The sequence below is a fragment of the Cibotium barometz genome, chromosome 38, assembly GCF_041138505.1.
Source record: "Cibotium barometz isolate CiBa-2024 chromosome 38, ASM4113850v1, whole genome shotgun sequence".
In the NCBI taxonomy this organism is placed as follows: Eukaryota; Viridiplantae; Streptophyta; class Polypodiopsida; order Cyatheales; family Cibotiaceae; genus Cibotium; species Cibotium barometz.
In genome coordinates, this window is record NC_141083.1 from 5552639 (window position 1) to 5580520 (window position 27882).

A 27882-nucleotide genomic window follows, 5' to 3' on the forward strand; every position below is an offset into this window, starting at 1 on the left:
GCATGTACACGGAGGCACAAGTCCCAACGGAAAGCCAAGTCTACAGTATCACATGAGTGGCATCAATCCCCGGCATAAACAACTGCCATGGACACCAGTCCAATGTACATACATGATAAGAAAGCACGGGTGGACCAATTGGGTGGCCAAATGGTGACACCTACCCGCCCTCACATCACAACTCACCACCATATTCCACACATCTACCACCACTTCTTTCATCTACATGCAGTAGTCTACCGCCAAGCCACCTTAGAGTTCCATGCCCTAGAACAATTGGTATGAGAGGTGACCACCCATGTGGCAAGAGTTGGTGTAGACAACCAAAAATCACATGCACAATTCATTCCCTCTCTTTGCAAGCTTCATCATCATCTTCTTGCACTCCATCCCTCCATCCTTTTTGCTCATAGAGGAGGCTCCACTCATCCATTTGCAAAATTGAGCACATGTCTGTGATTCTCATTAGAAGGGCACCCTTCTACACCCTTCCGTGTTAGTTTTCCAGCTACTTCACTAGGGCGGCCCGCACGGCTGCTATGAAATCTGTAGGCGGTTGAATTGCAGCTGTACGGCCTCCATGTGCTGCCCATGCCGCTGGACAGCCTGTTTTGAACTGGTCAAATCTTTCCGGGGGCTGGTCGTGCTGATTTAGGGCTGTTCCGAGAATCCGTAGTGCCTGTTTGTGCTTGTGGGTAGCACCCGTGACCAGTCCAATGATGTTTACGCAGCAGAAGTTTGTCTTCAACTCCATTGGCTGCTTGGTTTGGTGTGTGTGGCCACTAGGGTGCCCAAACGGGGTGCCCAACTCACACGCCATGGCTACCAGGGTGCCCAAACGGGGTGCCAACCATGACATGCCCGGGCACTTTAATAAGTTGTCCACTCAAATTTTAAGGAGTGTGAACCTGCAAAGCTTATAAACCTTACAAAGCACTTTAATAGATTAATATAAAGTGCAGTTACCACCTATTCACATGCCACAAAACACATCCCAACACACAACATTCACGCAGTTAAAAAGTAGGCATCCCAAACTCGTGAACTGGACATTCATAGCACGCAGTCACACGAAAACAATTCACGCGAAAACAGTTTCAAACATGCAAACATGTGTGCATGTGCACTTTGTTATGAACAAATCTTCCCATCATGGAACATATAGAGCACTAGCATTTCTGGACACAAGTCTAGCACATCGGAAAGGGCAGAATTGGGATCGCAAACACTCGAATCCACACACATTGGCCACAAATGGGCACGGATACTGGGATCCCGTGCGCTCGGATCCACACACTAGCCTCAATACAAATGGCACGAAGGTCGCCTCCCCTCCGTAAATTGGCACAAGACTGGAGGAGACCATGTGGGTGGCCAAATGGTGACATCCCTCCTAGCTTCTAAACAATAGTCCTCAACTGAAAAGCATTGAGGTATGCTTGAAGAAGCTGTAGATAGTCAGTCAAATATTCTTCGTCAACCCTCTTTGCATCAATAGGAAGATCGTTTTTGAATTTCACAAGGTATAGCCTCGAAATCTTGCCACCAGCTAGCCCTCTCCTTCTGAAATACCATCTTCTCTGGCTAAAGTTATCTCTTCAAACTCATCAACCTCTAGCAACTCTTCTAACAAGCTTTTGTGCATCTAGCCCCACTTTCTTCTGCAATAAACTCACATGAAAGGCATTGTGAATCTTCCAATGGTTAGGTAATGCTAACCTAAAGACAATTTCATTGATCTGCTTGATCACCTTGAAAGGCCGCCTTTCCAGATTATCCATTATAGAGTGAGACGAATTAGCTTGATCAAGAGAAGAGCAGATATTAAAATCCTCCATGAGAAAACCTGGTTTTCCTAACCTCAAACATTGTTGCAAATCTAGCCACAGAGAACAACGAGCCCCTACTGTATGGGGAGCATACACACCAACCAACCAAAGAAGTTGCTCTTCATAAGTGATCTCTACAACCATAAATCTACCATGTACATCTTGATGCACAACAGAAGGCTAAAAATGATCATGGACAATCATCATCACCCCTGACTGGGTGGAAGGGCGTCCATTGAAGAAGACATGAAAATCTCTATGTATAAAGCCACCACCTGCCTAACTATGTTGTTTGTGCTCAACCGCACAAAGAACATCCCATTGGTTAGACGACAATGTTTGCCACAAGACATACTACTTCTTACGAGAGGAAATCCCCCGCACATTCCAATGAACCAGCTTCATAAAGACAAGAAACAAAGTCAATGACAACGAGGCTGCAGCCTGCTCTGCCTTTCATTAGGAGCCAACGCTGCACATACATCATCCATATAGTCGCCCAATATGCAAACGCATTTTGAAAAACACCAGAAGATGGTTGGCTGGATGAAGAGGGTTAATTCCATTGTTTACCTCTTTCACTCGTATACCTTCTATCCCAAGGGGTGATAACACGGCCTTGTCTATCAAAAGCCAGAGGAGAAGAAGGCTCATTAGCCCTGGTAGATCGTGGGCACAAATTATATTACATAGGAAGAGATCCATGTCCTTGGCCAGAAGATTAACAAACCTGACAATGAGCACCACCCTGACGTGAAGTAGCCCGGCAACCATAAGTAATACAACGATTATGAAAATTCCGGATTTCCCCCGCCGGATGATTGATCCATCTTTTTGCCTTTACAACTAACCCCATCTTTCCAAGGAGCCTCCTCTGAACTACTTGTTTTCCTCTATCCTCAACCTAACCTGGTGTACATCAACATGTTGTGCATCAGAAGAATTGTCTGTGTCCACAACAACGTAAGAAGCCTCCTTGCCCACCTAAGACTCTACCCCAACAAGCACCCCCTGATCTTTGTCATTGAGCTTGCACTCAGCCATGAAATGTCCCAATTGACCACATTGAAAACAGTGTCCAACAAAAGCTCCCCAACGGAGCTTGAAATGCATACACCTCATTCCTGGTGACTTCAGATGCAACCATGGAGGACGGGGACAAGCGGTATTCCATAACATACATAATCTATTCTGATTGTTGGACCTAGAACGGGGCAGAACCAAGACTTTTACCAAAGATTGCATTGCCTCATGCAGTAGAGGCCAATACATAGCACGAAAATTATCCACCTCCACCCAATGGTACATTCATGCTTAAGAATTTCCTGAAACTCAGCCAAGGGTCTCCATGGGATAGCATGCACCAACTAGCCCTCAAAAAACAAAGGTACTTTCTAAAGCACCGACTATCGAGCTTCAGCGTTTTAAACATATTTTCAAAAAAAAACCTGGGTCCATCAAAAATTTTATCTACCACATCTGACTACAGTAGGGAAGTCAACCCACTGACGGATCATATGCATTTGCAGCAAGAGCTCTATGAAAAAGAAAATTGCAAGCCTTACCATGGAAGGCTGCCAAGATCTGCAAAACACGGGGCGTGTCCATTGACACTTCCAAAACATCCTCTTTAGGGATATCCACTACCTTTGATTCATTATGTTCCACATCTTCCTGAAGAAGGGAATTCACAAAATCCAACAAGTAATCCCAATCCACTTGTGCATCATTACAAACATTGTTTGACCCATCACCCAAAAAGGACATATTTGTCTCTGGGGTTGCTACCACAACCATAGCCTCATCTTTATTGTCACCGCCAGAACATTTAGGCCTCTTAGAAAGGCCTAGCTCATAGAGTTCATCCTCTGTCTCGCCTTTGTCAATGTCAAGACCCAAAGCAGCCACTGTCTTGGTAATGAAATCTTCATTGAGAGTCGACATCTCTCCCACTTTCTCCTACCGACGCCACACTACCATCTACTTCACACATGACATGGCAGACATATACACTGACAGAGTAGAGGATGGGCTCCTACTCATGGATCCCCTAGCACCTATGGATACCATTACAGCCCAGCTGGCATCACTCCTACACACGGTTGCAGTACAGAGCTTCCCACATCATGTCCACTCAAGAGAGCCTGCGAGATCTTGGACTATGCCCCAGAACAGATGGTATGATGACGAGTGCAGAGCCCTATACTCACGGCTCCGCATACAGAGAGCCTTGGGAGTCGAGGAGAGAGATGAGGAGACTTACTCGCCGCAAAAGGCGGGCCTTCGCAGAGATACAGGAGCTAGAGATCTTCCATTTCTTCATGAGTAGAGATAGCCCTATCTCATGGCGGCACTTCAGGGAGCCTCGGACACCGACACCCATTGCAGACCCACAGACATGGCACACATATGCAGAGGGCCTATACCACGCCCCACAACAGCCACCTATACCTCAGCCACAGGAGCCTCGACCTACCACAGCTAGCTTCTTTACCCACTCGATGGTAAAGGAAGCTATCCGGCGCCTACAGCATGGACGGGCTGCCAGCCATATGGGCCTATAGGGTGAGCATCTCATATATGCAGTAGATTCTTTGGCTCCTTTTCTTGCACACCGGTTTAACAGGGCACTAGCAGAGGGTTTGCCTCCAGAGTGGACGATGCACACCATTGTGCCAATCCACAAAACAGGGGATATGCTCGATCCGAGCAAGTACAGGACGGTTATGGTTGGCCACGTGTTGGCCAAACTCTATGGTGCAGTGTTGGAGCAAGAGCTTAGCTTATATGCCAAGCGAGCAGGTTTACGCTCATCAAGGCAGGCAGGCTTCAGGAGAGCTTTCTCTACCACTGACCATGTATTCACTTTGAGATGTATGATTGATCAGGCCAGAGCGAGGAAGAGAAAGCTCTATTACTGCTTTGTGGATTTCCGCAAGGCATTTGACACAGTACCACGAGAGCGGCTTTTTCAGCGCCTGCAGTCTCTTGGCATACCAGCAGATGTTGCTGGAGTTTTCCTCCCCAGATGTTATCCATTAGGAGCTCCAAGTACCTTACTTTTCCTCATAGTTATTGTTTCAGTTTCAGTTAGTTTTTTTAGTTGTTTTAGCTTTTCTTACACAGACATTGTATCAGATCCACCAATTGTTGTAACGTTTTTGGTCTCATAGGTCATTTTGGCCTTTTGAGGACATTAATATATCATTTCATTTCTCTCTCTCTCTCTCTCTCTCTCTCTCTCTCTCTCTCTCTCTCTCTCTCTCTCTATGTTCAATCGTCCGGCTTATTACGAGATACAAGGAAAATTCCACTACCTCTTCTGAGAGGGATTCGCACCACTCACACAAGTGATACAGTTTGAGGATCAGAGGTGATTGGCCATGTACTTGATGGAGCTCAGATGACACAGACATATAGCATGCTGAGAGAGCCCCGGCTCCGACAGGACACCTCATAGAGAGCCATCACAAATTCTTTGTGGTACACACATCCACATCAGAATCCATTGCCCACAACAGTTCCTCTACTACAACATCAACGCCCACCACCCGTACCCACGCCCCACAAGAGGTCTTAGCGAGAGAGCTCAATCCATTCTCAATATATCCATGGTACCATTGTATTACTTTTGGTCTCATAGGCCATTGGGGTCTTCCGCATACGTTAATATAACTCTCTCTCTCTCTCTCTCTCTACTACAGAGATCACTTCATGAGTATCACTGATGATGGATTTATAGAGAGGCCTAGATACATGGAGGGCTTTTTACCACACGGCTCCCGAGTGGCTATTGGTCAGCTCAGAGTTTCATCACACCGATTGGAGATTGAGACTGGCAGAGCAGCACGGATCCCCCGAGAGGAGAGGGTATGCAGATTGTGCAGAGAGGAGGTGGAGAGTGAGGAGCATTATGTATGCAGATGCAGAGCATATACAGCCATCAGAGAGAGATATCCCATTTTATTCAGAGAGCCACATTCCCTACGCCAGATCTTTGAGGCAGCAGACCAGCGCATACTGGGGAGATACATTCTAGACATACAGCGCCACAGAGAGACATTATTACAGGCTCAGACAGCTCCAGAGGGGGGGGCGACAGACACAGATTACTACATTTTTTCAGAGATCCATACCCCTCCCAGCCCCTACACGGCAGGGAATTACTCTCCAGAGAGCAGAGACACTTAGAGCCCGCAGGAGACAGAGGACACCTGGCTTTCGGACACCACGCCTATACCAGAGAGAGATGACAGAGATCAGAGCTCAGTTTCACAGAGAGGGTGCGGAGCGACTGGCTCACTTCAGAGCACACCCAGGCATGTTCTTCAGGGAGCTGTGGACACCCCCTTCACTGATGTATACCATTTTATACCCCCAGTATGGTGCAGGATGGAGCTAGCTAGGTTGCATATCATGATTGTATACTCCATGCATATAGCTTTGCATTCTCCTAGTAATAGAGCTCCATCCCTTGCACACCCAGATTCAGCTTTTTTATTCAGTACTTTTTCATTTTGTTGGGATGACAGAGGATACCCCATACATGTACTCCGATTTGTCTCATAGGCCGAGTTCGGTCTTTTGGAAGACGTTAATAAAATCTTTCTTTCTTTCTCTCTCTCTCTCTCTCTCTCTCTCTCTCTCTCTCTCTCTCTCTCGCTCTCGCTCTCGCTCTCGCTCTCGCTCTCGCTCTCTCTCTCTCTTCTTCCATGGCTTCCCCCTTGCGCAACCCGACAAAGGCGATCTTCCATGGCTTCCCCCTTGCGCAACCTGACAAAGGCGACCTTTATGGTCACAAACAAGAGGATAACAAATGTGGAAAAGGAGATGAAGGAATGGAAGGCAGAGATGCAGGGATGGTGGAAGGAGAAAGCCAACTTTCTCCAAATGGTATTCAATGAGGGTAAGCGGTGGAAAGAGGAGGAGGAGGACCTCATAGCAGAAGTCAAAGACCTTGACGGGGAAGTCAACACGCTCAAAGGCGTAATTTCAGCTCTTCAGAGGGAGCTTGCAGAGGCTAAGGCAAATGGTGGACTTGAAGAAGGTGAAATTCAGCCATCCATGATAGAAGAGCTCAAGGTTATCAAGGAACAAGTACGGGCAATTAAGGAAGAAGAGAAGCAACACGAAGCAAAGACTTCCTCATGGGTGGAAGTTATCACCAAGACTCGAAGGAAGATGGATGATGCGGAGAAGTGGATAGAGGTCGCCAAGAAGGGTAAAGGTAAGGAGATAACAACCCCTACACCTACAATCATTAACATGACTTTGGAAGAGGAACAACGAAGACGTACACGTGCTTTGCATGTGAGGATTACCAGCCTTAAAGACGGGGATAAAGTTGAAGAGGAGGTGGGTCAGTGTTAGGGGAGATTGTGCACATCCTTTTTGACCCTGATAGACCGTAGTACTCACAACTTCATTAATGCCAAATTTTTTTAAAGCTGGGAGTGGAGACGCAACCAAGTGATCACGTGTATCATGTGAACCAGGTAGCGGGACATGGACAGATCTGGGACAAGCATGTGTCTCAACTACCGATATCTCTCCAAAGTTATACACATCTGGGATAGGCATGAGCAAAAGCTCAAGTGAGGGCAAAAGGACGAAACGACCACATGTACGAGAGATCAGAGCAAAACAACACAGCATGAAATGGGTCAGTGAGTGTATATATGATGGTGAGTGAAAACATGTACAAGAGGCCCTCTGATGTGAGGAGACTCTGTGAAGAAGACCGGTGCAAAAGCAAAGACGCTGTCGGAGCTGAAGCACAGTCGATGACAAAGGCTCGCGTCGATGTGAGGCAAAGGCACTCCAAGAGGTGGTCGGTGTCGAAGGCTCACGTCAATGGATGTAGAAGCACTCCGAGGTGGTAGTGGGCAGTGGAAGGTGAAGTGATGCAAACTCTAGTGACAATGGTGTTGCCGTACCTGAGGGGTGATGAAGAGCACAGAGGGCTACCGTCCCGGGTGGTGCAAGCTCTGGTGACGAGGGCTGTCGTCTCGAGTGGTGGTGAGGAGCAGAGAAGGCTGCCGTCCCGAGTGGTGGAAGTAGTGCAAGCTCTGGTGACAAGGGTGCTGCAATACCTGAGGGATGGAGAGGAGCAGAGAGGGCTGCCGTCCCGAGTGGTGGAAGTGGTGAGCAGAGAGTGGGCTGCTGTCCCAAGGTAAACTGTAGAAGAAAAACAACAATAAACTATAGCAGAGAGTCGGCTGCTGTCCCAAGGTAAACTGTAGAATAAAAACGATGAAGTACCGTAGTAGAGAGTGGGCTGCTGTCCCAAGATAAGTACTGATGGTAAAATGTTGAGGTGTTGTAGTGTGTAACAGAGAGGGCTGCTGTCCCATGAATTGAAGATGAAAACGCTGAGGTGCTGTATGTAGCAGAGAGGGCTGCTGTGCCATAAGCTGAAGATAAAAACACTGAGGTGCTGTATATGGCAGAGAGGGCTGCTGTCCCATAAGCTGAAGATAAAACGCTGATGTGCTGGAGCAGGCAGGCGATGATGATGCAGCAGATGTAGTGCAGGCCCTGGCAACAGCAACAACCAGCAGGTGTGGTACCAGATATCGTCTATCAAGTGGTACGGTGTGCTAAATGATGACGCTCTCCTATATATAGTGAGTGCGGCTGGACAAGAACCGTTTTCACTCATCCCTTCTCCGGCCAAAAAGGGAACCATGAGAGAAGAAGAGAGAAAAAAAGTATGCCAGGGTCCACACACACACTGGCAGAAGGAATGTATCCCCCCTCTGGAGGCAAAGTCTGATAAAGTCAGAGAGGGCGATCGTGAAGGCAAAGGTGATGAAGGTGAGTTGATGTAGATGGGTTGATCGTTTCCCAAAGTAAGATCTTGAACAAGGCTCTCCTATGAGTAAGAAGCCCGATTCCTTGTGTCGTCCCGATCAGAGTTTGGAGAATCAACTTCTGGTGAGAAAAATTGGTCCTCCGGGAGTGCATGTAGACGATCCATGTTGTGTGCCCTCGAGGTCTTCAATCCCTTTGCTCACGATAGCTCTTATACCATGTGAGCACAAAAGGACGAAAGGACCAGACGTAGGAGAGATCTGAGTAAAACAACACAGCATGAAATGGGTCAGTGAGTGTATATATGACGGTGAGTGAAAACATGTACAAGAGGCCCTCTGATGTGAGGAGACTCTGTGAAGAAGACCGGTGCACAAGCATAGACGCTGTCGAAGCTGAAGCACGGTCGATGACGAAGGCTTGCGTCGATGTGAGGCAAAGGCACTCCGAGAGGTGGTCAGTGTCGAAGGCTCGCGTCGGTGGATGTAGAGGCACTCCGAGGTGGTAGTGGGCAATGGAAGGTGAAGTGATGCAAACTCTGGTGACAATGGTGTTGCGGTACCTGAGGGGTGATGAAGAGCACAAAGGGCTACCGTCCCGGGTGGTGCAAGCTCTGGTGACGAGGGCTGCCGTCCCGAGTGGTGGAAGTGATGAGCAGAGAGTGGGCTGCTGTCCCAAGGTAAATTGTAGAAGAAAAACAATGAAGTACTGTAGTAGAGAGTGGGCTGCTGTCCCAAGATAAGTACTGATGGTAAAACGCTGAGGTGTTGTAGTGTGTAACAGAGAGGGCTGCTGTCCCATGAACTGAAGATTAAAACGATGAGGTGCTATATGTAGCAGAGAGGGCTGCTGTCCCATAAGCTGAAGATAAAACGCTGATGTGCTGGAGCAGACAGGCGATGATGATGCAACAGATGTAGTGCAGGCCCTGGAAACAGCAACAACCAGCAGGTGTGGTACCAGATATGGTCTATGAAGTGGTACGGTGAGCTGAATGATGAGGCTCTCCTGTATATAGTGAGTGGGGCTGCTGGTCAGCCAGGCTAGGGGCCGTCGGTCAGCAGCAAGACCCACAAAATACAAAATAAAACCAATAAAATCCAGAATAATCCCCTTTTTAGGGCTGGACAAGAACCGTTTTCACAGAGCTCGGAGTGGAGATGCAACCAAGTGATCACGTGTATTGTGTGAACCTGGCGGCGGGCCAAGGACAGATCTGGGACAGGCATGTGTCTCAACTACCGATATCTCTCTAGAGTTATACAGAGTCCCTAGATTTATTTTTTTATGAATCTAGATAGGGTCGATGTTATACTAGGGAAAGAATGGTTCCAGCCTGTGAGTGTTGCATCTTACAGGATGAGCTAGCTGGGAGGGGATTGGAACAGATTGCAGAGGTATATGTCCCTAAGGAGCTCATGTAGGACGAGAGTTATTGGCTGTGTGGATTATACAACTGTATCTTTCAAATGTCTACTTGTAGGTTGGACCATGACATGAGGTGGAGGTGTAGTAGCACCAAGACCGAGTTGGGGAAGGATTGATCACCCTGCACTAGCTTTAAAGTCTCAAGGAAATTTTATATGGTGTGTATCCTAGTGGTATGGGATGCTAGGATCTTGGTGTGTCTATATTTCTAACCTAGGCATGTCCTATCCTTATGGGGATAGTTACCCTAGGTCATGGGTTGAAAGAGATGGTGGTGGGCTTGACACAGAACTCGGAAGGGTAGTTTGGGTGGGGTTACATATTCTTTGTGTAGGATGGGGGAGGTAAGTCTTTCACTGAGATTAGTGCTAACTTTGATGATTCCTTGAGAGGGCTATGTTGGACGGATGGGCATTCCAATTGGTATTGCCAATAGGCCCAGGTGGGGAGCTCCATTGTTTAGACCAGGACTCAAGGGTCATCCCACCTGTTATGGTGGTAGCCAGCACCATACTCCAAACGGGTTGTTGTTTCGGGATGATAAGAGTCTGTGTGCCGGATTGGGCTTCGATTAGATGATTGTTTTGACACTCCTATAGCAAGTCATCCATAGGTTTGACAAACTTGTAGTTTCTCTGATCATCCTAAATTTGATGGGCACACAGAGAGGATAAATCCGGTTTTGGAGGTTATGCTTTGTGCATACGGCTCTAGGCGACCATTTTATCGGGAGAGCTACATCCCTATGGTCGAGTTTGCCTATGATACTACTGAGCATATAGTTCTAGCAATAGCTAGATTATGTTTAGTAGGAGTAAGGTTAAAATCCAGATTCCCTGAGACTTTGTGTAGCATGCACCAACGAAGCCTTTCTTTAAACCTGAGTTTAGTGAGTCTTTAGCAATCCTTTAAAACAGCATCCATGAATCTGAAAAAGATGTAGAGATGACACCAAATGGGAACCCGAATTACCCACTAAAGGGCCCCCCCTGTAAGCAAGAGTATTTGCTTTATTTCTTCTTTTGGAGAACTGTATACAAGCTAAACTGTGTCCACAAGACTGAGCGGACAAACTAACTGACTGACCGCCAAACGCAAGGACAAAGCGACCAAACGCTCAACAGAACCCTACATAAGCTATAGGCGGCTGTGAAGCTATCTTCGAGAGGATACACCGGCCCGAGACCAAGGGTTGGTGTGCTGAATACTCCTGAAGAGACTGAGCTTCTTTGCCTTGGGCTGAAAGCACAAGAGTGGCTGTAGGTATGCAAAGGCTGGAGCCTATGCACACATGCTTGATTGACTTTGCTTGATAATCTCTGATTTTATCTGCTGATTTTTGGGACTGAACATGGCTTGGCTTTTTATATGGCTCCAAGGGACTGGTCGGTTGCTAGTACAACATGTCGGCCTGCAGATAAAGCCCACAATTGGGTTTAATGGCATTTAAAGTGATTTTGTTCTGTGGCGGGTCGCATTGCTGGCCAACTGGCTGCCTCTCCTGGCCGACTGATGTCCAGGCCATAATGGACCTGGCCGACTGCTTGCTTGGGCCATCCAGGCTGCCAACACGGCTTATATGCTGACTAGGGGTGTTGGCTACCCCTTGCAAGGCTTGCCCACCTTTGGGGCTGGCCCCAACTACATGAATGCAACTAATGCTTCTATGATGCATACTACTGCTATGGTTGACATCTACATGCACCTATATGATGAAGACTTGCTGAATTCTCCACAATGGGTTAAGAGATGTTACCTGACACTGACCTCTATGGTTGGGAGACTGACCTACATAGCTCGTGCCTAACATGTCCTGGACTGGGGCTCACAAAAGGGTCACGGCATACGACAAAATATCCTAACAGGTACTACTTTTGTACATGATTCTTGCATTGTTGATGAGCCAGTTTGTCACCATGTATCACAGTTCATGGGTGCACATGACATTCCCTCCTGCTTAGCTTGGCGGAAGGTTCATAGCTTCGAGATAGTCCACCAATAACTATGGATACTCGAGGAAGAATTCTTCATCTAGCCAAACGGCTTCATGGGTCTCTCAATCTTTGAACTTTGTATAAAATTGGCAAAGACGTCGTCCAGAACCATTAGCTTCGAGATAGTCCAACAATAACTATGGATACTCGAGGAAGAATTCTTCATCTAGCCAAACGGCTTCATGGGTCCCTCGATCTTTGAACTTTGTATAAAATTGGCAAAGATGTCGTCTAGAACCATGCTTCCAGCGATGTAGAAGGATCTGCTCACGCTCTATCACCTCTGCTTCATTAACCATTTCTAGCTACTGCTCTTCTGGGACATTCTGCAATGAAGGTCCATATAAGACTTTAACCAAGAGACGTGGAAGACGTTGTGCATCGTCAAACTATTTGGCAATCTTAGTTGCATGGCGACATCGCTTATCTTCTTGATGATGGAAAAAGGACCAAAACTTCTGAATGACAACTTTCTTGCTTGAGTCTTTGCTTCATGATCCTTAAATATACCCATTCACCTTCTTTGAAATTGACGTCTCTCCGTGACTTGTTTGCTTGTCTGGTGTAAGCCTCTTACGCTTTGGTAAGACACTCTTTGACCGACTCAATGATGGCTAAAAAGGTTTATGTCGTCTTGTTGGCTTCCAAGGAAGGAGAGATCATCCTCGTGAGAAGGGATGAAAATCTTCGATCAAAGGCTGCCTCGTACGAAGTTCTGCCAACACTAGATAAGTGTGTCATTGAGACTCACCTGTACCAACAAGAGATGAAGCTCCCACTTCATCTGCTAATCATGGCAAAACGCTTTAAGCACATTGAAAGGCAACTGATTATAAATCTTGGTTTGGCCATCAGTTTGGGGATGGAATACACTGGACAATTGCAATTTGGTACCAAAGTTGTTGAACAAAGCTCACCAGAAGTGAGATGTAAACTTTGGATCCCGATCTGAAGTAATGATCTATGGAAAACCACAAACTCGATACCAATGTTGGAGAAAAAGCCGACATATCTTCTGTTGTGGCCGTCTACTTGCATGGTATAAGCATACAAAATTTATTGAATCTGTCAACTATCGTCATACACCGAGCATTTCGGGATCCAATAGATGTGGGAAGGGGTCCAACAAAATCCATCGAAATGTCCTCAAAAGGACCCTCAGGAACGGGCAATGGCTGAAGCAACCTTGCCTACTTGGTATGAGATACTTTCACCAATTGCCATATGGAACATGCGGAAACATAGTTGTATACATCCCTACGCATCTTCGGCCAATAAAACGATCTTTCTAACTTCTCCAAGGTACTATTGATCCCGCGATGACCACCAACAAGGGAATCATGGGCATCATGGAGGAGTTCCGGTCTTTTTCTCCCTGAGAACGTCAAGGCGAATACCGTCGGATCCGATCACACAGCCCAGGTACTGGACTTCTTGAACTCCAAATATACTCTTCTTTGGATTGATGTAGAGTTCGTTGTCTCGCAAAATCTGCAAGACCTTCTGCACATCCTTCTCATGTTGTTCTACAGTGGCAAAAAAAATAAGAATGTCATCCAAAAAAAATAAAAAGACATACACCGATGAGTACGGCGAAGACTCGAGACATCATCTTGTTGAATGTTGCCGGTGCATTGGTCAAACCAAAAGGCATGACCACAAACTCATAATGACCTCGTTCTGTTTGAAAGGCCGTCTTGGAATATCCGCCTCGAAAATTCTGACTTGATGATAGCCACTTTTGAGGTCGATCTTGGTGAAGTACTTAGCACCATTGAGTCTTTTAAGAATGTACTCTATCCTTGGCCTAGGGAACTTATTCTTCATTGTCAACTTGTTCAAGGCTCGGTAAACCACACAGAGACATGCGGTCTTATCTTTCTTCTACACAAAAAGAATTGGCGAAGCAAATGGAGAGGATGAAGACCTAATGAAACCAAACCTAAATAACTATGCTAGTTGCGTCTACAACTCCGCTTCCAACACCTTGGCAAGACGATACGGAAACTTATTGGGTGGCTCAGCTCCAGGTACCAAATCGATACAATGGTCTTCAGGACGAGAGGGTGAGGGTCTTGGTGGAAGATCATCCCTCAACATGATGTCCTGAAACTGCTGGGGGAGGCCTATCATCTGTGGCTCTAATGGAGTCACGGTGGATGTCGCTATCTGCCGTGGGCGGACATAGATCGTCGCACACTCAGCTCCCTTTCTAATAGCTCTACTAGCTTGAAGGTGGGAAATAAGTGGAATAGCTTGAATGCTCCGATCCCTATGAACGATAGCAGGCTCAGGCAAACCTTCAACGATCATGAAGGTGTCTTGCATCCAATCAAGAATAGGCGCATACTGGTGGAACCACTGAATTCCAAGGATCATGTCACACCCGAGGAGAGGCGAGATGATGAAATCCCTCTAAAACTGAGCCTTCTAAACAATGAAGGCAAACTGTTGAGCTTTTTGGGAAATATGGGTACGTAGGCCGGGAGTGAACCCGTCCACATCCAAATGATACGGCACAAGGGCACCTTTCATCTTGGTCGCCAACTGCGAAGAAATGGCATCCGTCCATGTCGAAGAGAACAACAAATTGTTGCCCCTTCGTTGTGCCATAAGCTCTGATAAGACCTTTCTGACACTCCTCAACTCCACCCTCCTGCTTATCATCGAACACGTAGATGCACACTAGGACACGTCGCCCTCTCATGAGGCTTTCTAGGTTGTAGAGATGTATCTAATCATGATGCCTTGCAAGGAACCACCTCTCTCGTGTGCCGCCAAACCGCTTCGCGCACGTCCATCACATGTGGGGATAATGGGACACCAGTGAGGAGATCAAAAGAAATCAGTGGTGATGGCTCTCACATGGCGGGGATCAGAAACAATAGCTCCATCCTGGCCCCACAACCTGCTTATACCATCTTTCCTCTTGTGGGGGCCGGCTATCTAGCTATCTCAAAGAAATCCCATGTGACTCTGTCACCGGCCTGAGTCTAGAATGAAGCTCTGGCATGGTACATGTACTCCACCCTCGTCTCCTCAATGGATCTAATCTCCGTGCGGGTGGCAACAAGCTGACTCTATGCAAAGAAGGATTGTACCCAAATGGCAAGCGGAAAAAGGCAACCTAGCCTCTACAGTGGTTACCGCCACAGCTGTACCACCCCCTCCACCCTGCCCTCAATCACCAATGTTGTTCAGCTTTTGAATGCGGTACCCGCAGTGCATGATCTCCCATGCTGTCATGTGCATGTTTGCCCATGGACATGTCCAGAAGCTAGTCCAAAAGGGGCAGCCAAGAAAAAGATCATTAGAGCTAGGACTTGGAGCACAAGGTGCAGAAGTGGCTAGTGTGGACTTGGGGCAAAGCATGGAGGACTTGGAAGGACCTATCAACTGCGTTAGGAGCTGTCGGAAGCAAAGAACTGCTGTCGGCTGCAAGAAAACCAAACGGCGCTGAATTTATGGATAAAGTTAAGCCAGTCGGCTAGCCGACCAGCACTCGGCCAGCACCCCAATGCTCCAAAGGGCCTATAAAAGGCACGTGTGTTCATTGTTGGACTCATTCATTCCCCTGTGGAATGGGTCCCTAGACTAGGACTATTTTGGTGTGTTTCACCTATTATATGAGGCAGCCTAGGGCTGTAGACTGGGTACCTTTTTGTACCATATGAAATATACTAAATTTCCAGCCATATCTCTCTCTCTCTCTACTCTCACTTTATGTCTGCGTTTTGCATCAACATGTTTCCAGTGGTGTTTATGGCTGAAAGAAGAACCCAGAGCTTCCGCGTGTTACACATGCCATGTACATCCTACATACTATCCAACCCAAACATGGAGGACTCAGTACAGTCATTCTCGCCAGATCAATCATCGTTCTGCAAAGATGACTCAGCAACCTCATCAGTGTGACCCAATACATCATCATTCCAATCGTCTGCGGGTGATGCATGATCCTGTGTCCCAGCATTCTCACCAAGAGAGCGGCCATGAGAGACGACTCGCCACTCCTAGCGGAACACTTGGCCAAGGGGGAGCCTTAAGAGGCACGTTTGTGCCATCTCCTACAACTCCCGACTCTAGGGCAATCCCTAGCACAATGCCCCTACAGGTGACAGACCCACCATTGGACAAGCCTACCTGCAATCTCCATGTCACATCAACGGACCATTAGGTCCTGAAAGTAGTACAAATTCCTCAACAAGCTCACTGTCACGAGCTAGCACCATAACCCAGGCAATGACCACCCGGGCGGCAAGGGTCACCAAGGCAGGGATAGGGGGCACCTGTAGGACCAGCCCAAAAGCTGACCCAATGGCCTCCAACATCGGCCAATACGCGTGTGGAAGACATGAGAATCTATGTAAGAGGAAAGCGGTTCAAGTCTTCTTCAACAAGGTCGAAATAGCTGGTGTATGGTAGGAAGAACATCTTCCTTGAGCCCAATCACAACGGGCTTCCTCAGAATCGAAGACCACTTGGAAGAAACCTCTCCCAAGCAGCCTCACATCTTTGAAAGTTGGAGGACAACACTGCAAGTACGGCCTGGAGACGAGATGGATGTGACCCGAAGATTCTAGCAATGAGAGCCGTTTTGGTGTCTTTTTCAATCTGGGCGAAGAGCGTCGCAAGCTCGGCTTCTGTAAATTAATGGTTCACCTGGCCGGCGCGGGGGGGGGGGGGGGGGGGGGGGGGGGATTGGTGGTGTATGATTAGGCATGATGCCAATCTGAGCGAAAAAGGGCCAATTTGAACACTAGGAAAAGACTTTCGATGCTGAGGCTAAATGGGAAAAGGAGGGGGAAGGCCCAAACCAAGGCTGGGCAGCATGCCGAGGTAGGGAAGCAAGAACAAAGAAGAGGAGAGGAGGAAGGGAGAAGGGGCAGCAGAGGGGGCCCATGGCGGGCAGCAGAGAGGGGGAGGAGGTGAGCAGAGGAGGGCGAAGCAGGGCACACAAAGGAAGGCAAGGAGGGGAGCTCACCACACTTCCTAAGAATTTTGTTTTTGCTGCACGAATTAGGGTTTGCCATGATTTCTGCTGCACAAATTACAGTTTCGCCATCTCTAGTCCTGTGCTAAATTAGCCTTTTGCATTCAGCTGCATGGCATTAGGGTTTTGCCCTTTCTCTGTCTCACGCACGGCACCATTGAGGTCTATCTAAGGAAGCCACTCATTGTCAGTGCTAAAGCACTGGCAGCTGAATGGCCGCTGGCACATAACATCACAGTTAAGACAACATGACAGTGTATGAGTATGAACAGCCCCCAGGGTGTTCAAGCTCGAAATCTGCCCTCCCTAAACAATTCAAAGCGATCGGGAGATGTAACTCTCTTTAGTCCTTACTAGCTTACAGAGTAAGCATGTCCTTGATCTTGACTTCCCACATGATGAAAGTTGACTGTATGAACTTATAAATTGCTTCATAAAACCTCCTTTCAGAATAGAAACATTAAACAAGAACTTGTTCTTGAACCAATTACACACAGACACTTGCTAATTGAGAGCCTGTAGAAATGATATAGTACAAAATATGCAGCAACTCAATTCGAAAAATAATGGGCATCAATGACATACAATGTGCCAACAGCCAGCAACCGTTGTGTGGGGTCAAAAGACAGCTTAGATGATGTCCTTGGAATCCCATGATGTGATGCAAGGCTTAAATGTATGTGTGATCGCTCCAAGGCTCCTTTAGGTAGATGCCATTCATTTTCCTGAAACAAGCAAGAAAAATCAAATACAAAAGATAAGCGATCCTTTGCACAGGACTTCAATCATGTGCTGTAATATTAAGATCATCCCAAAGAAGCCCTGTAAACCAGCTACTGCCATGATTCACCACCAAATATACTATCATATATAAAGATTCAATGACTTCACCACTTAAGCAACAGTTGCATTCAAAAATTGATTTCCCAATCCTGGCAAGGGATGATGCCTTAGAGACCATTGAAAGCCTTGTGTCTCAGTAGACTGAAAGGTAACATACAGAGGACCATTGAAAGTTCACAAACAAGAACAATAATAACAAAGAGGCAGATGTCGTACACAGTTGTGCTCATGTATGAAATCATATTCATAGTTCAACTTTGGTCAACAAAAGAGCATAGCCATGTTTTTTCAGACAGTACTGAAGGTCTCAATTGCCTCACCCACATCTTCAATGCAATTTTGCTTATTTCCTCTTTTTTATCTCATAAAGTACCACCAGAAAAAGACAAACATATGCCTGTCATAAGAAACAAGGTGTGCCGTATAACAACAGTTCAGACTCAAGCACACACAAGAATATCATCAAGAACAAGGCAAAATCCTCTGGATAGAAGAGATGAAGACTAATCTCAATGTTTATAACCAATGGCCGACCAAAACTAGACACTAAATACTAACACTAGCAAAACCATACTGCTAAATGACAACGAAAGAACACTGTCCTTTGTTGTGTAGACCTTGTTGTGGCCCATACACAGGCCGAGTTGCTGGAAGCATAATCTGCCTACTCTGCCATCTAAAACTAATAAGATTCCTGATAAGATATGTCTTGTGTTAGCAAAGCTTCCAACCCCGTCTACAAAGCCTGTGAACTAGCCCTTGCAACCCAAAGAAGCATCTTTTAAGAGGAACTCAAGCACCATTCGATTTGTATATGCAACCTATCTAATGGGCTTTTGGTCACAAAACTGTCGCAGCTCTCTGCTTTCACTAGAACCAATCTAAGCCCACATGTTGGGTGTCTGACATGGTTCTCAAAAAGGGGGCCTTGCATACTCAAGCTAGCCAACCCGCACACACGAGAATCAAGGATGAAGCATTGGCTTCTAACACTCGTTAATATGAAGAACACAAGGGTGAGACATCGGCAATTTAATGTGTTCTTAAACCAAGTATATCCTCATTGTTGTAGTCCACTATCATGATGAAATGGGAAATCATTCCAGCCAGAACAGATCAGAACTGCCTATCACAAATTATTACAGATGAGATTCCAACCTGTTCTCTATATGGAATTTCGGAGTAATGAGGCTGCCATTCTCCCATTAGATTACACGGGCTGAAAATGATGTCACCTCGTAAGGATGACCAGGAATGGCATTGGACCTAGCTGTTCTCGGGTTTGCCATAGGGGTCCCCCTTCCCCCAGCAAAAGCACACAAAAGAAAGGCCTGTTTTGTGATTTGGAAAAGAGACCATTGGCAAAGGGCTCACTGAGAAACCCACCATCACCAAATCTCACCTAGAATCTTCTGAAGCTTGTGTTGACCATTACGTGGTCAATGGCATGTGAGGCTGATGTACTCTCTTCAATTTAAGGTGAGCTAACTTTTCAAATTTTGATAATAACAGAAGAAAGAAGAAGAAGAAAAAAAAGGCATGAGGCATACCTCCGATGCGCCCTTATTCTTATGCTTTTTGAGAAACATGGCTTGCCGCTGCTTCTATCTTCTTTCTTCTTCTTGTTATCGTTGTAGTTGTGAGATCGGGGAATCAAAGGCAGATCACGCTGGAATGTACGAGCAAAGAGAGTATACGACCGGACGACCACGATGGCGTGTGTTTCTTACTTTATCGTCTTCCGGGGATCTGTGTTTGATGGATGGGATGGATGGATGGATCGTCAACCGAGATCAAAATAGGTAGCGAGAGCTTCCCGCAAATAATTATTATTATTACTGGCACCCCCCGCCCCCCAAACAAAACTTCAAAGTTCAAGCATTTCCATACCTCGTTCTTAAATGCCACACGCTGAATCTTTTACTATTTCGCGAGTACCTAAGATCACTTTCCAAAGTGCATTGCATAAAACTTGCAAAGCTAAAATGGGGCTCAAAATGCATCCAAATTACCCTAGAATGTGTAAAATTTTTGTTAGCACAGTTAATTACACAAAACAGGGTCTTCTTCCTTCTCCTAAAGAGGACACCTCAATCTAAGATAGTGACTTCCCTAGCTGCTTATAGCTCTCACAGCTACACCCAAAGGTGTTACTCCAAAATCAAACAAGAAAAGAGATGGAATTTCCCACTCCCAACATCTTTGTTAGAAAACCTATGCACTCAACAAAGCGTTGGTGGAGATTCATACCTTCATTATTGAAGAGCTTTTATATTTTTTTGTTAAATGGCCTTATATTTGCCCCTTTACCCTATGAGCTCCATTTTGTTTTCTTTGGTCACTCACCATAGAATGGAAGAGCCGTGGAGATAAGCAAAAAAGAACTACATCTTCTTTTAGCTCACATGCTTTATTAGCATTTCTTCCATCATTTCCTCACTATTTGGACTCATTCGTATTCTCTATATGGGGTTCACTCTCAATCTAAACACGCATCATTTTGCCTGAGCACTCAAAATTTGCATTAGTGTGTTGCCTTTTGCCTTTTACTTCTTATCGAAGTTTAACCCTAGAGCCTGGCATTATGATGTAAAAGCCATTCACTTCTTATCAAGGTTTAATGGTAGAACCTAGCATTATGATGTAAAAGTCATTCACTTCATTACAAGTGTTGATGTTACTCTCAATTTGATCAATCTTATCTTGAGGAGTGATCTTTGAGTGCTTACCTAGAGGCTTTACATTTTGATATCTCAATCTTATTTTAAGGAGTGGTTTATGAGTGAGCACTCACCTTGAGGCTTTACAATTGCTTTAAGTTATATCGTCTCTTAGACAATGTTATGCTTATTGAGGTGGGCATATATATAATCCATGCTTTCAAACATGTGGCATGTAAGTAAGTATGAACAAAGTTGAAAATCAATAGTGTGATTAATTTTGTACTAGAGCTTCTAGTTTGGTACTTTTGAAGAATCTCATACATAAACTAAAGGCTTTGTTTTATCTAAGAGTTGAGAGCTAGCTAGGCGACTCTAGCTTTTGAGCTGACGTTGACAAGACGGGATTTATGAGATGGAATACCCCTTTGTAATACATTATAATAAATCACATTAAGCATTACCTTCATTTCCCTTATAGTGATGCTTTTATTTGTGTCTCTTATGTGCTCAAATGTCATGCACAATACACCTTTCAAAATTGTGTACTTATGCAAATATTGGACCCTCCTAATGATGTTAAGGTATGAGCATGTATGCAAAGGGTAGTTACATGCATAGTGTTGTATTTGGCCTCCTTTGTCTTTCTATTGGTTCAAATGATTTGTAAATTGGTCATATCCTTGATAGCATGTTCTCTATATATGCCCTCCTTATGCTGCCAAGTTTATTAGCAAGATGCAATGTGTTTGGTGCTATGAAATGTTAGGTGGTGGAATGCATTATCTTTGTAATATTTGGTACATTCTACAATAGTATATGTTTAATTGCTCTGGCAATGGCTCATAGGGTTATACCCTTGGTTGCTATGGACTTGGCATTAGACCTCTTTGTTACTTCTCTCCCTACATGCAAGTTTGGGTGTTATGGTTTCCCACTCTATTGTGAACTTAACAATGATACCTTCTTATCCTTAAGTGAGGACACTTATTTACCTTGTAGTTCTTGGTGTAAATAAACACCAAATATATTCCCTTTGTAACTGCAATGGGAGGATTATGGTCCACGGTTTCTTCCTAAGGCGTCTCCCACCGCATAGCATTGTTGGTAGAGCATCAAAGTCTCAAGGCATTGACTGGGGTTTGAACCTTGTTTGCTCTACAATTGGTTGCAACATCACAAGGGGCCAGAGGGAGCACTCGCTTAAGGTGTGTAAAAAATATCTCAAAGAAAGAAAACAAAAGCGTTGTTGCTATATCATACTGTATTATAAAGAACAATTCCTAAGCCTCCTTGTTGGCATCAACATAGTTATGCTACTCTTGCTACTACACCTACTTAGAATATGTGGAGGTGATTCATGATTTGTGCCTTTGCCATAAGATCCTAATTGGTCTTCAACATTGATCTATCAAATAATTCTTCTAAGGTTCCTATTTCATTCGTATTTTAAATTCCAAGCTTAATGTTTGAATTAGTTCTTATATATAAAGCCTTTCATGAGTGTTTTATTACCAAACCTCTCGCAAACAATTTATCATAATGTTGCATAATGATACTATAAACCGTAGACTATCACGCTCTTTCTCCAGGTCTCTTAACTATAAAAATTGGTTAGTCCCATGAGCTTGCTCGCGCCATGAGTGCAAGAAAGGTACATGGTTAGGGTAGAACTCATTGGCTAAAGTCCTCATTGCTTGCACCTCAATGCCTAGAGTTTTCATAGGATCATGGAGAAAGCCATAAAAGCTTGTCTAAGAAGCTATTAGCTCTAAAAGGTAAATGTGTATATTATGTCAAAAGACACACAAACTGCCCAATAAGTGACTTATATTATCACTTACTCCAAAGGGATCACTCCCATCTATCTCTTCCCTACCTTCCCTCCCCCTTCATCCTCCATCCTCCATCCTCTCCTTCAACTCTTTCCGCAGTAGTCCCCCCCTGCCCCATCTTCTTCCTTTGAAAGCTTGTTTGAGAAACTATTAGCTCTAAAAGGTAAATGTGTATATTATGTCAAAAGACACACAAACTACCCAATAAGTGACTTATGTTGTCACTTACTCCAAAGGGATAACTCCCAGCTACTCCCATCTCCCTCTTCCCTGCCCTCGCTCCCCCTCATCCTTGTTGCACCCAACAGCTCAAAGTGGCGGCAAAGCGCTCAATCTGACCACCTTCCACGTCGTGTGAGCACCACCTCGATACTGCACGTGTGAAGATGGCAGGTTGTAACCACCAGAGTAGTAGTTGCCAAGATCAAGAAGACTGAGCTTAAAAGGATGGTGCAAGGCAAGCAACATGAATGCTAGCTGAAGGTTTCAGAAGTGTATGCTGCTATTAGTCACAACTAGTGGACAGCCAGTGATCTGAAACATACTATGGTCATAGTTCTTATAAGGTCTTAGCCTTCTGTCAAGAAGTTGCTCTGTAGTGAACTTGTACTGATTTTGGAAGTAATACATGTAACAAAGAGCAATGTTGCTATTCACTTTATCATTGTGTACTCTATGAAATGTGTCAAATTAGAATGTTGTCTTTGTTTTAAGAAACATGTTGTGTACCCGAGAGAGAGAGAGAGAGAGAGAGAGAGAGAGAGAGAGAGAGAGAGAGAGTGAGTGACTTAGCGATGTGAGAGTAAAGTGTGAGGGTGTGAAGTTCCAAAGCTGAGTTGTGTCCTGAGTGTCCCCATGACCACTCAAGAGTTGGTGTTCGAATCCAGAAGCTCTGCGGGTGGCTACACATCTCCCACAGCATTTTCTGGCTGGTTTGATATCCCAAGCTGTTGTCTTGCCATTCCACTGAGAGGAAAATCAGCGAGAAACACCTAGCGATCCTGGTGGGAAACTCTACTGCAACTCAACTGGAAAACTCCCTACTAAGGGAAACCTCTACCACAACTACACCGAGAATCTCTCCTTTTTAAAAAATCGCGCGACGAAGCGAAAAAATATCCATTAAGTAGCATTATGTACATTCAAGCAAAGAAAATATTGAAATAGAAAGTTCTGGTTCCGCAGAATCTAATCTTGCTAGAAATAAATCCCCAAAACAAGTATCCGGGAAGGCATAACATGGATGGGATTTTCTGGGAAAGTCAGTGGTGCGAATAACCTTTCACCACACTATCCAACCAACAAAAATAGATTCCCGTATGCCTTCCGCATGGCTGTGAACCTACGAATGGAGAAGAGTAATGCCTTCTAAAAAACCCTCTAGGAAGCTCGCAGCTCTGGGAGTGCTCGCACCATTCCAACTAGGAAGATAGTGCGAAAACTTCTCCAACACCACATGAGCAAGAGGGAGTGTCATGTTTCAAGCATAATTTGGACCAAGAAAAGGAGTGCCAAGAGCCAGAAGTTGTGCATAGTCTAGGTCCAGGAAGCTCGAGAAGGGTGGAGCAACAAAATTCAGAAGAACAACCACAACAACAAAACCCCCGGAAAAGGTTCAAGGGAGCCATGGCATCATTAGCCAAAAAATTCCCAATGTTATTAAGAGAGAAAGGTGAAGATGCAGATCTACATGTAAGGAGGTTTGAGCAATACTGGAAAGTGGCAGAGCTAAGTGAAATTCGCAGAGATGCTTTCGTGAACACCCTCAAAGACAGAGCCACGAAGTGGGTATCCAGATACAAGACAACCATTTCCAGACTTATGAAGAGGTCATGAATGCATTTCTGGGGAGATTCTACAAGATAAAGTCTGCAACTTAACTTTGTGATGAGTGATCAAATGAGATAACTCCGACAAGAAGATATGGATGTAGAAGCCTACGCAACAAAACTGCTAAGCTTGAGGTAGAGAGTGGCGAAACAAACCAAACCCTCAATGTAAATAGTTGCACATTGGTTTGTCCAAGGGCTTAAGCTAAACATCCACGCAGCATTTAGCACAAAGCAGGCCGTAACTGAAGAGGAGTTTAAGGAACTAGTCAAGCTGGCCAAAATGGCAGAAAAAAGAAGCCAATAAAGAAGACAAAAGGGGAAGCCCAGGAAAAGTGTCACAACAAAGGAGGATGATTCAAGCGACGCCTCACAGGACACTCTAGTGGTAGTGAAGAAAAGAAAAGACAAAAAAGAAAAAAATCGCAAAGGCAAAAATGAGCCCCGGAGAACTGGTGCTGGACGTGAAGCAGTTGATGCAAGAGATGAAAAGGAGAAAAAGCTTATAATTTCGCAAAAAGAAGAGGAAGCTAGAAGAGGAAAAAAGGATTTTTAAGAAAAGAGAAGGAAAGAGGAGGAAGAGAGACAGAGAACAACAGAAAAAGAGAGAAGAGTTAACACAAAAGAGCAAGATGTCTGTAGGAGCAGAGCTTCTTATACCACTAGAACTCTGGCCTTAGGTGGCAACTTTGGCATAAAAAATGTAGGAGGGACCAAGCCACAGTCCAAAGCTACCCGTAGAATTGGAGGCGCAACTTCCCACTCAGCAGGATTGAGCATGAACAAAGGGCTGATGAGACTACCGCCCAAAACATTCTTTCTCAAGCCATCACTTCAGTGGATGAATATGAGTCAAAAGCCCGGAATGCCATTCACTAGATGTGCGCCCTAAATCATCAACAACATGGGCTGCTCACAAAAGCTACAACTAAAGCTAGGGATTTGGAGAGCAAAGCACACATTATGGCTTGACATAATGTGGAGATGCAAAACAAGCTTGTCTCATGGTGGAAAAGTCCAAAGAGTTGAGTGAAGGGAAGATCACAACTCTCACCCCAACGAGAAAAATGTGCTCCAGGCTTAGGTGGAAACACTCAGGGGGGGAATTAGCAGAAGCCCAAAAGCCAACTAAGGTCTGGGGGGTGACACCATCCAAGGGCTGAAAGAAGAACTACTGGAGAGCACTACAGCATTGGCAGTCACCCAGACGGAAGTCCAAGCCTTGAAGAACCACAAGGATAAAGAGTTATTGTGCCTTCTGCTTGATGCTAAAACAACAATTATAAAAATAGCAAAGGCCAGACTCAGCAAAGTGTGGGACCAAGCCTTGGAAGCACTGATTGAAATACAAGAACAAATGGCTTGTAAAGCTCAAAAGGTCATTCATGACCTAGATGAAGACGATGATGTAAATAAGGCGCAATAGCCACAGCAGCAATAGCAGCCTGCAAGCCAAGGGTGCCCCAAGCCAAGCACTTTCGAAAAGAAGAAACAAACAAAAAATGAGGAGAAAAGCTTGGTGCAAGCCCTGAAGGCCACCACAACTTGGAAAACAGTTCACTGGGAGAAGGAGGCTAAGAAGCTAGCAGAGAAGAATAAGGGATTACAGCATCAGGAATTGCTGGATGCCACACCCTCCTAGGAATATGCAGAAGTTTTGAGAGAAGCCTATGAAGAAAGAGACAAAGAAAAAACACATGCAAAAGAATACAAGGGAAAATTAGAAAAAAGCACAAAAATTGAAATGGACATAATTAGTGAGCTGAATTCCCTTGAATTAGAAATGCAACACTGCGTGGAAAATGAAGACCAACTTAGAAGAGAAGGCCCTGAAGACTGGAAAGAATACAAGACATCCCTTCAAAGGTAGATAGAGGAGGCAGGACCAATGGCAAAAAAGGTGCAGTAGACCCAGAAAATGAGATTGTAGTGGAAACTGGAGCTGCATGAAGCGAAAGAAGGGGTCGCCAGGCTACAAGCAGAAATTGCCAAGGTGAAGGCTGAGCGGAACTAGCCTCCGAAAGCACAAAGATGCTACTAGCTGGTGTGCTAAGAAAAGAGCCTGGATAGCATGGTTAAGGTCCGGAACTTGCAGGATGCCAACCAAGTCCTGAACAAAGAAAATGAGCGCCTGAAAGACAGATTAGCCAACAACTCAATTGCTCCATGGGCTAGCACATAGATAACCCATTTTTTGAAGCCTCTCATGTGATGTTCTCAGAGCTATTGAAAGCTAACAAGGAGCTACCACAATACTTTCAAAATGCAGACAAAATAAGTTCCATACTGACCAAGAAACCCCTCCCTCCGGAACATCCATGCTCTCAATTCTTGTTCTCTCAAACTCTGGAGGGGAGGAAGATGATCCCACCCGAGGATGCAATCACCAAGCAGTGCCGATGTCTAGGTGGGGCACCGAAGACTTAGATGCGAAAAAGACACAAAGCCCACTCCCAGAACATCCAGCAAAGTACGAAGAAGCTGCACAGGTCAAGTGGAAGTTAATACGAATGGTGGAAAATAAAATCCTAAGTAAAACCCCAGTCCGATCAGTGGTAAGAGTGTTCGATCTATAGACTTCACAGACCGACATCAAGGGTCTTGGGTGTTGAAAAGAGCATGCGACAAAACTAAAGAGAATGTAAAAGCATGCAACATACTCTGATAATGTGTACATTCCGTACAACACTCCTCCAGAGATGTTTACGAAGTTCAAAGAAAAATTTGTCAAGGGAACAGGCTCCACAGTAGAAGCTTCAGCACACCGGGTGTGCTAATAAGTGTTGTGCCTAGCAGCTCAGTGGCGGCAGAGCACTCAGTCTGACCACCTTCCACATCGTGAGCACCACCTCAGTACTGCACATGTGAAGATGGCGGGTTGTAACCACCAGAGTGGTCGTTGCCAAGATCAAGAAGACTGAGCTTAAAAGTATGGTGCCAGGCGAGCAGCGTGAGTGCTAGCTAAAGGTTGCAGAAGTGCATGGTGTTGTTAGTCACAACAACTAGTGGTGGATAGCCAATGATGTGAAACATATTGTGGTCATAGTTCTTAGGAGGTCTTAGCCTTGTGTCGAGCAGTTGCTCTGTATAGTGAACTTGTACTGATTTTGGAAGTAATACATGTAACAAAGAGCAACGATGCTATTCACTTTATCATTGTGTACTCTATGCAATGTGTTGAATCAGAATGTTGTGTCTTTGTTTTAAGAAACATGCTGTTGTGTACGAGAGAGAGAGAGAGAGAGAGAGAGAGAGAGAGAGAGAGAGAGAGAGAGAGAGAGAGAGAGAGAGAGAGACTTAGCGGTGTGAGAGTAGAGTGTGAGCGTGTGAAGTTCCAAAGCTAAGTTGTGTTCTGAGTGTCCCCATGACCATTCTAGAGTTGGTGTTTGAATCTAGAAACTCTGGTGGGTGGCTACACGTCTCCCACGGCATTACCTGACTAGTCTGATATACTAGACTGCTATCTTACCATTCCGCCGAGAGGAAAATCAGTGAGAAACAATCCTCCATCCTCACTTACTCCAAAGGGATTGCTCCCAACCACTCTTATCTCCCTCTTCCCCACCTTCCTTGCCCCATCTTCTTCCTCTGAACCCGCAGTCCCCCCTCCCTTTGCCTCTCTAGGCACTTCTGCCGCCCTCCGGTAGCATCGACCTGG

The 27882-nt window shown here is 45.4% G+C and overlaps 1 protein-coding gene across 34 annotated transcripts in view; it reads right to left on the bottom strand.

Annotated features, from left to right (window-relative positions):
- LOC147616276 (uncharacterized) overlaps nt 1-19846 on the bottom strand; it is a 141148-nt gene extending 121302 nt beyond the window's left edge. For 22 of the 34 annotated variants that reach the window (XR_015262465.1, XR_015262468.1, XR_015262464.1 and 19 more), the window contains exons 1-2: nt 19451-19840; nt 17643-17782 (exon numbers count right to left, since the gene is read on the bottom strand). Coding sequence is in view for 22 of the 34 variants with exons in the window: in XM_086777317.1 (XP_086633443.1) it covers nt 17643-17782; nt 19451-19489 (179 nt within the window). In the remaining 12 variants the exon portion in view is untranslated. Of the gene's footprint in view, nt 1-17642; nt 17783-19450 lie in introns of all 34 variants that reach the window. The other 12 variants (XR_015262466.1, XM_086777327.1, XM_086777325.1 and 9 more) reach the window with 6 other exon arrangements.
- Between the last annotated feature and the right edge of the window lie 8036 nt (nt 19847-27882).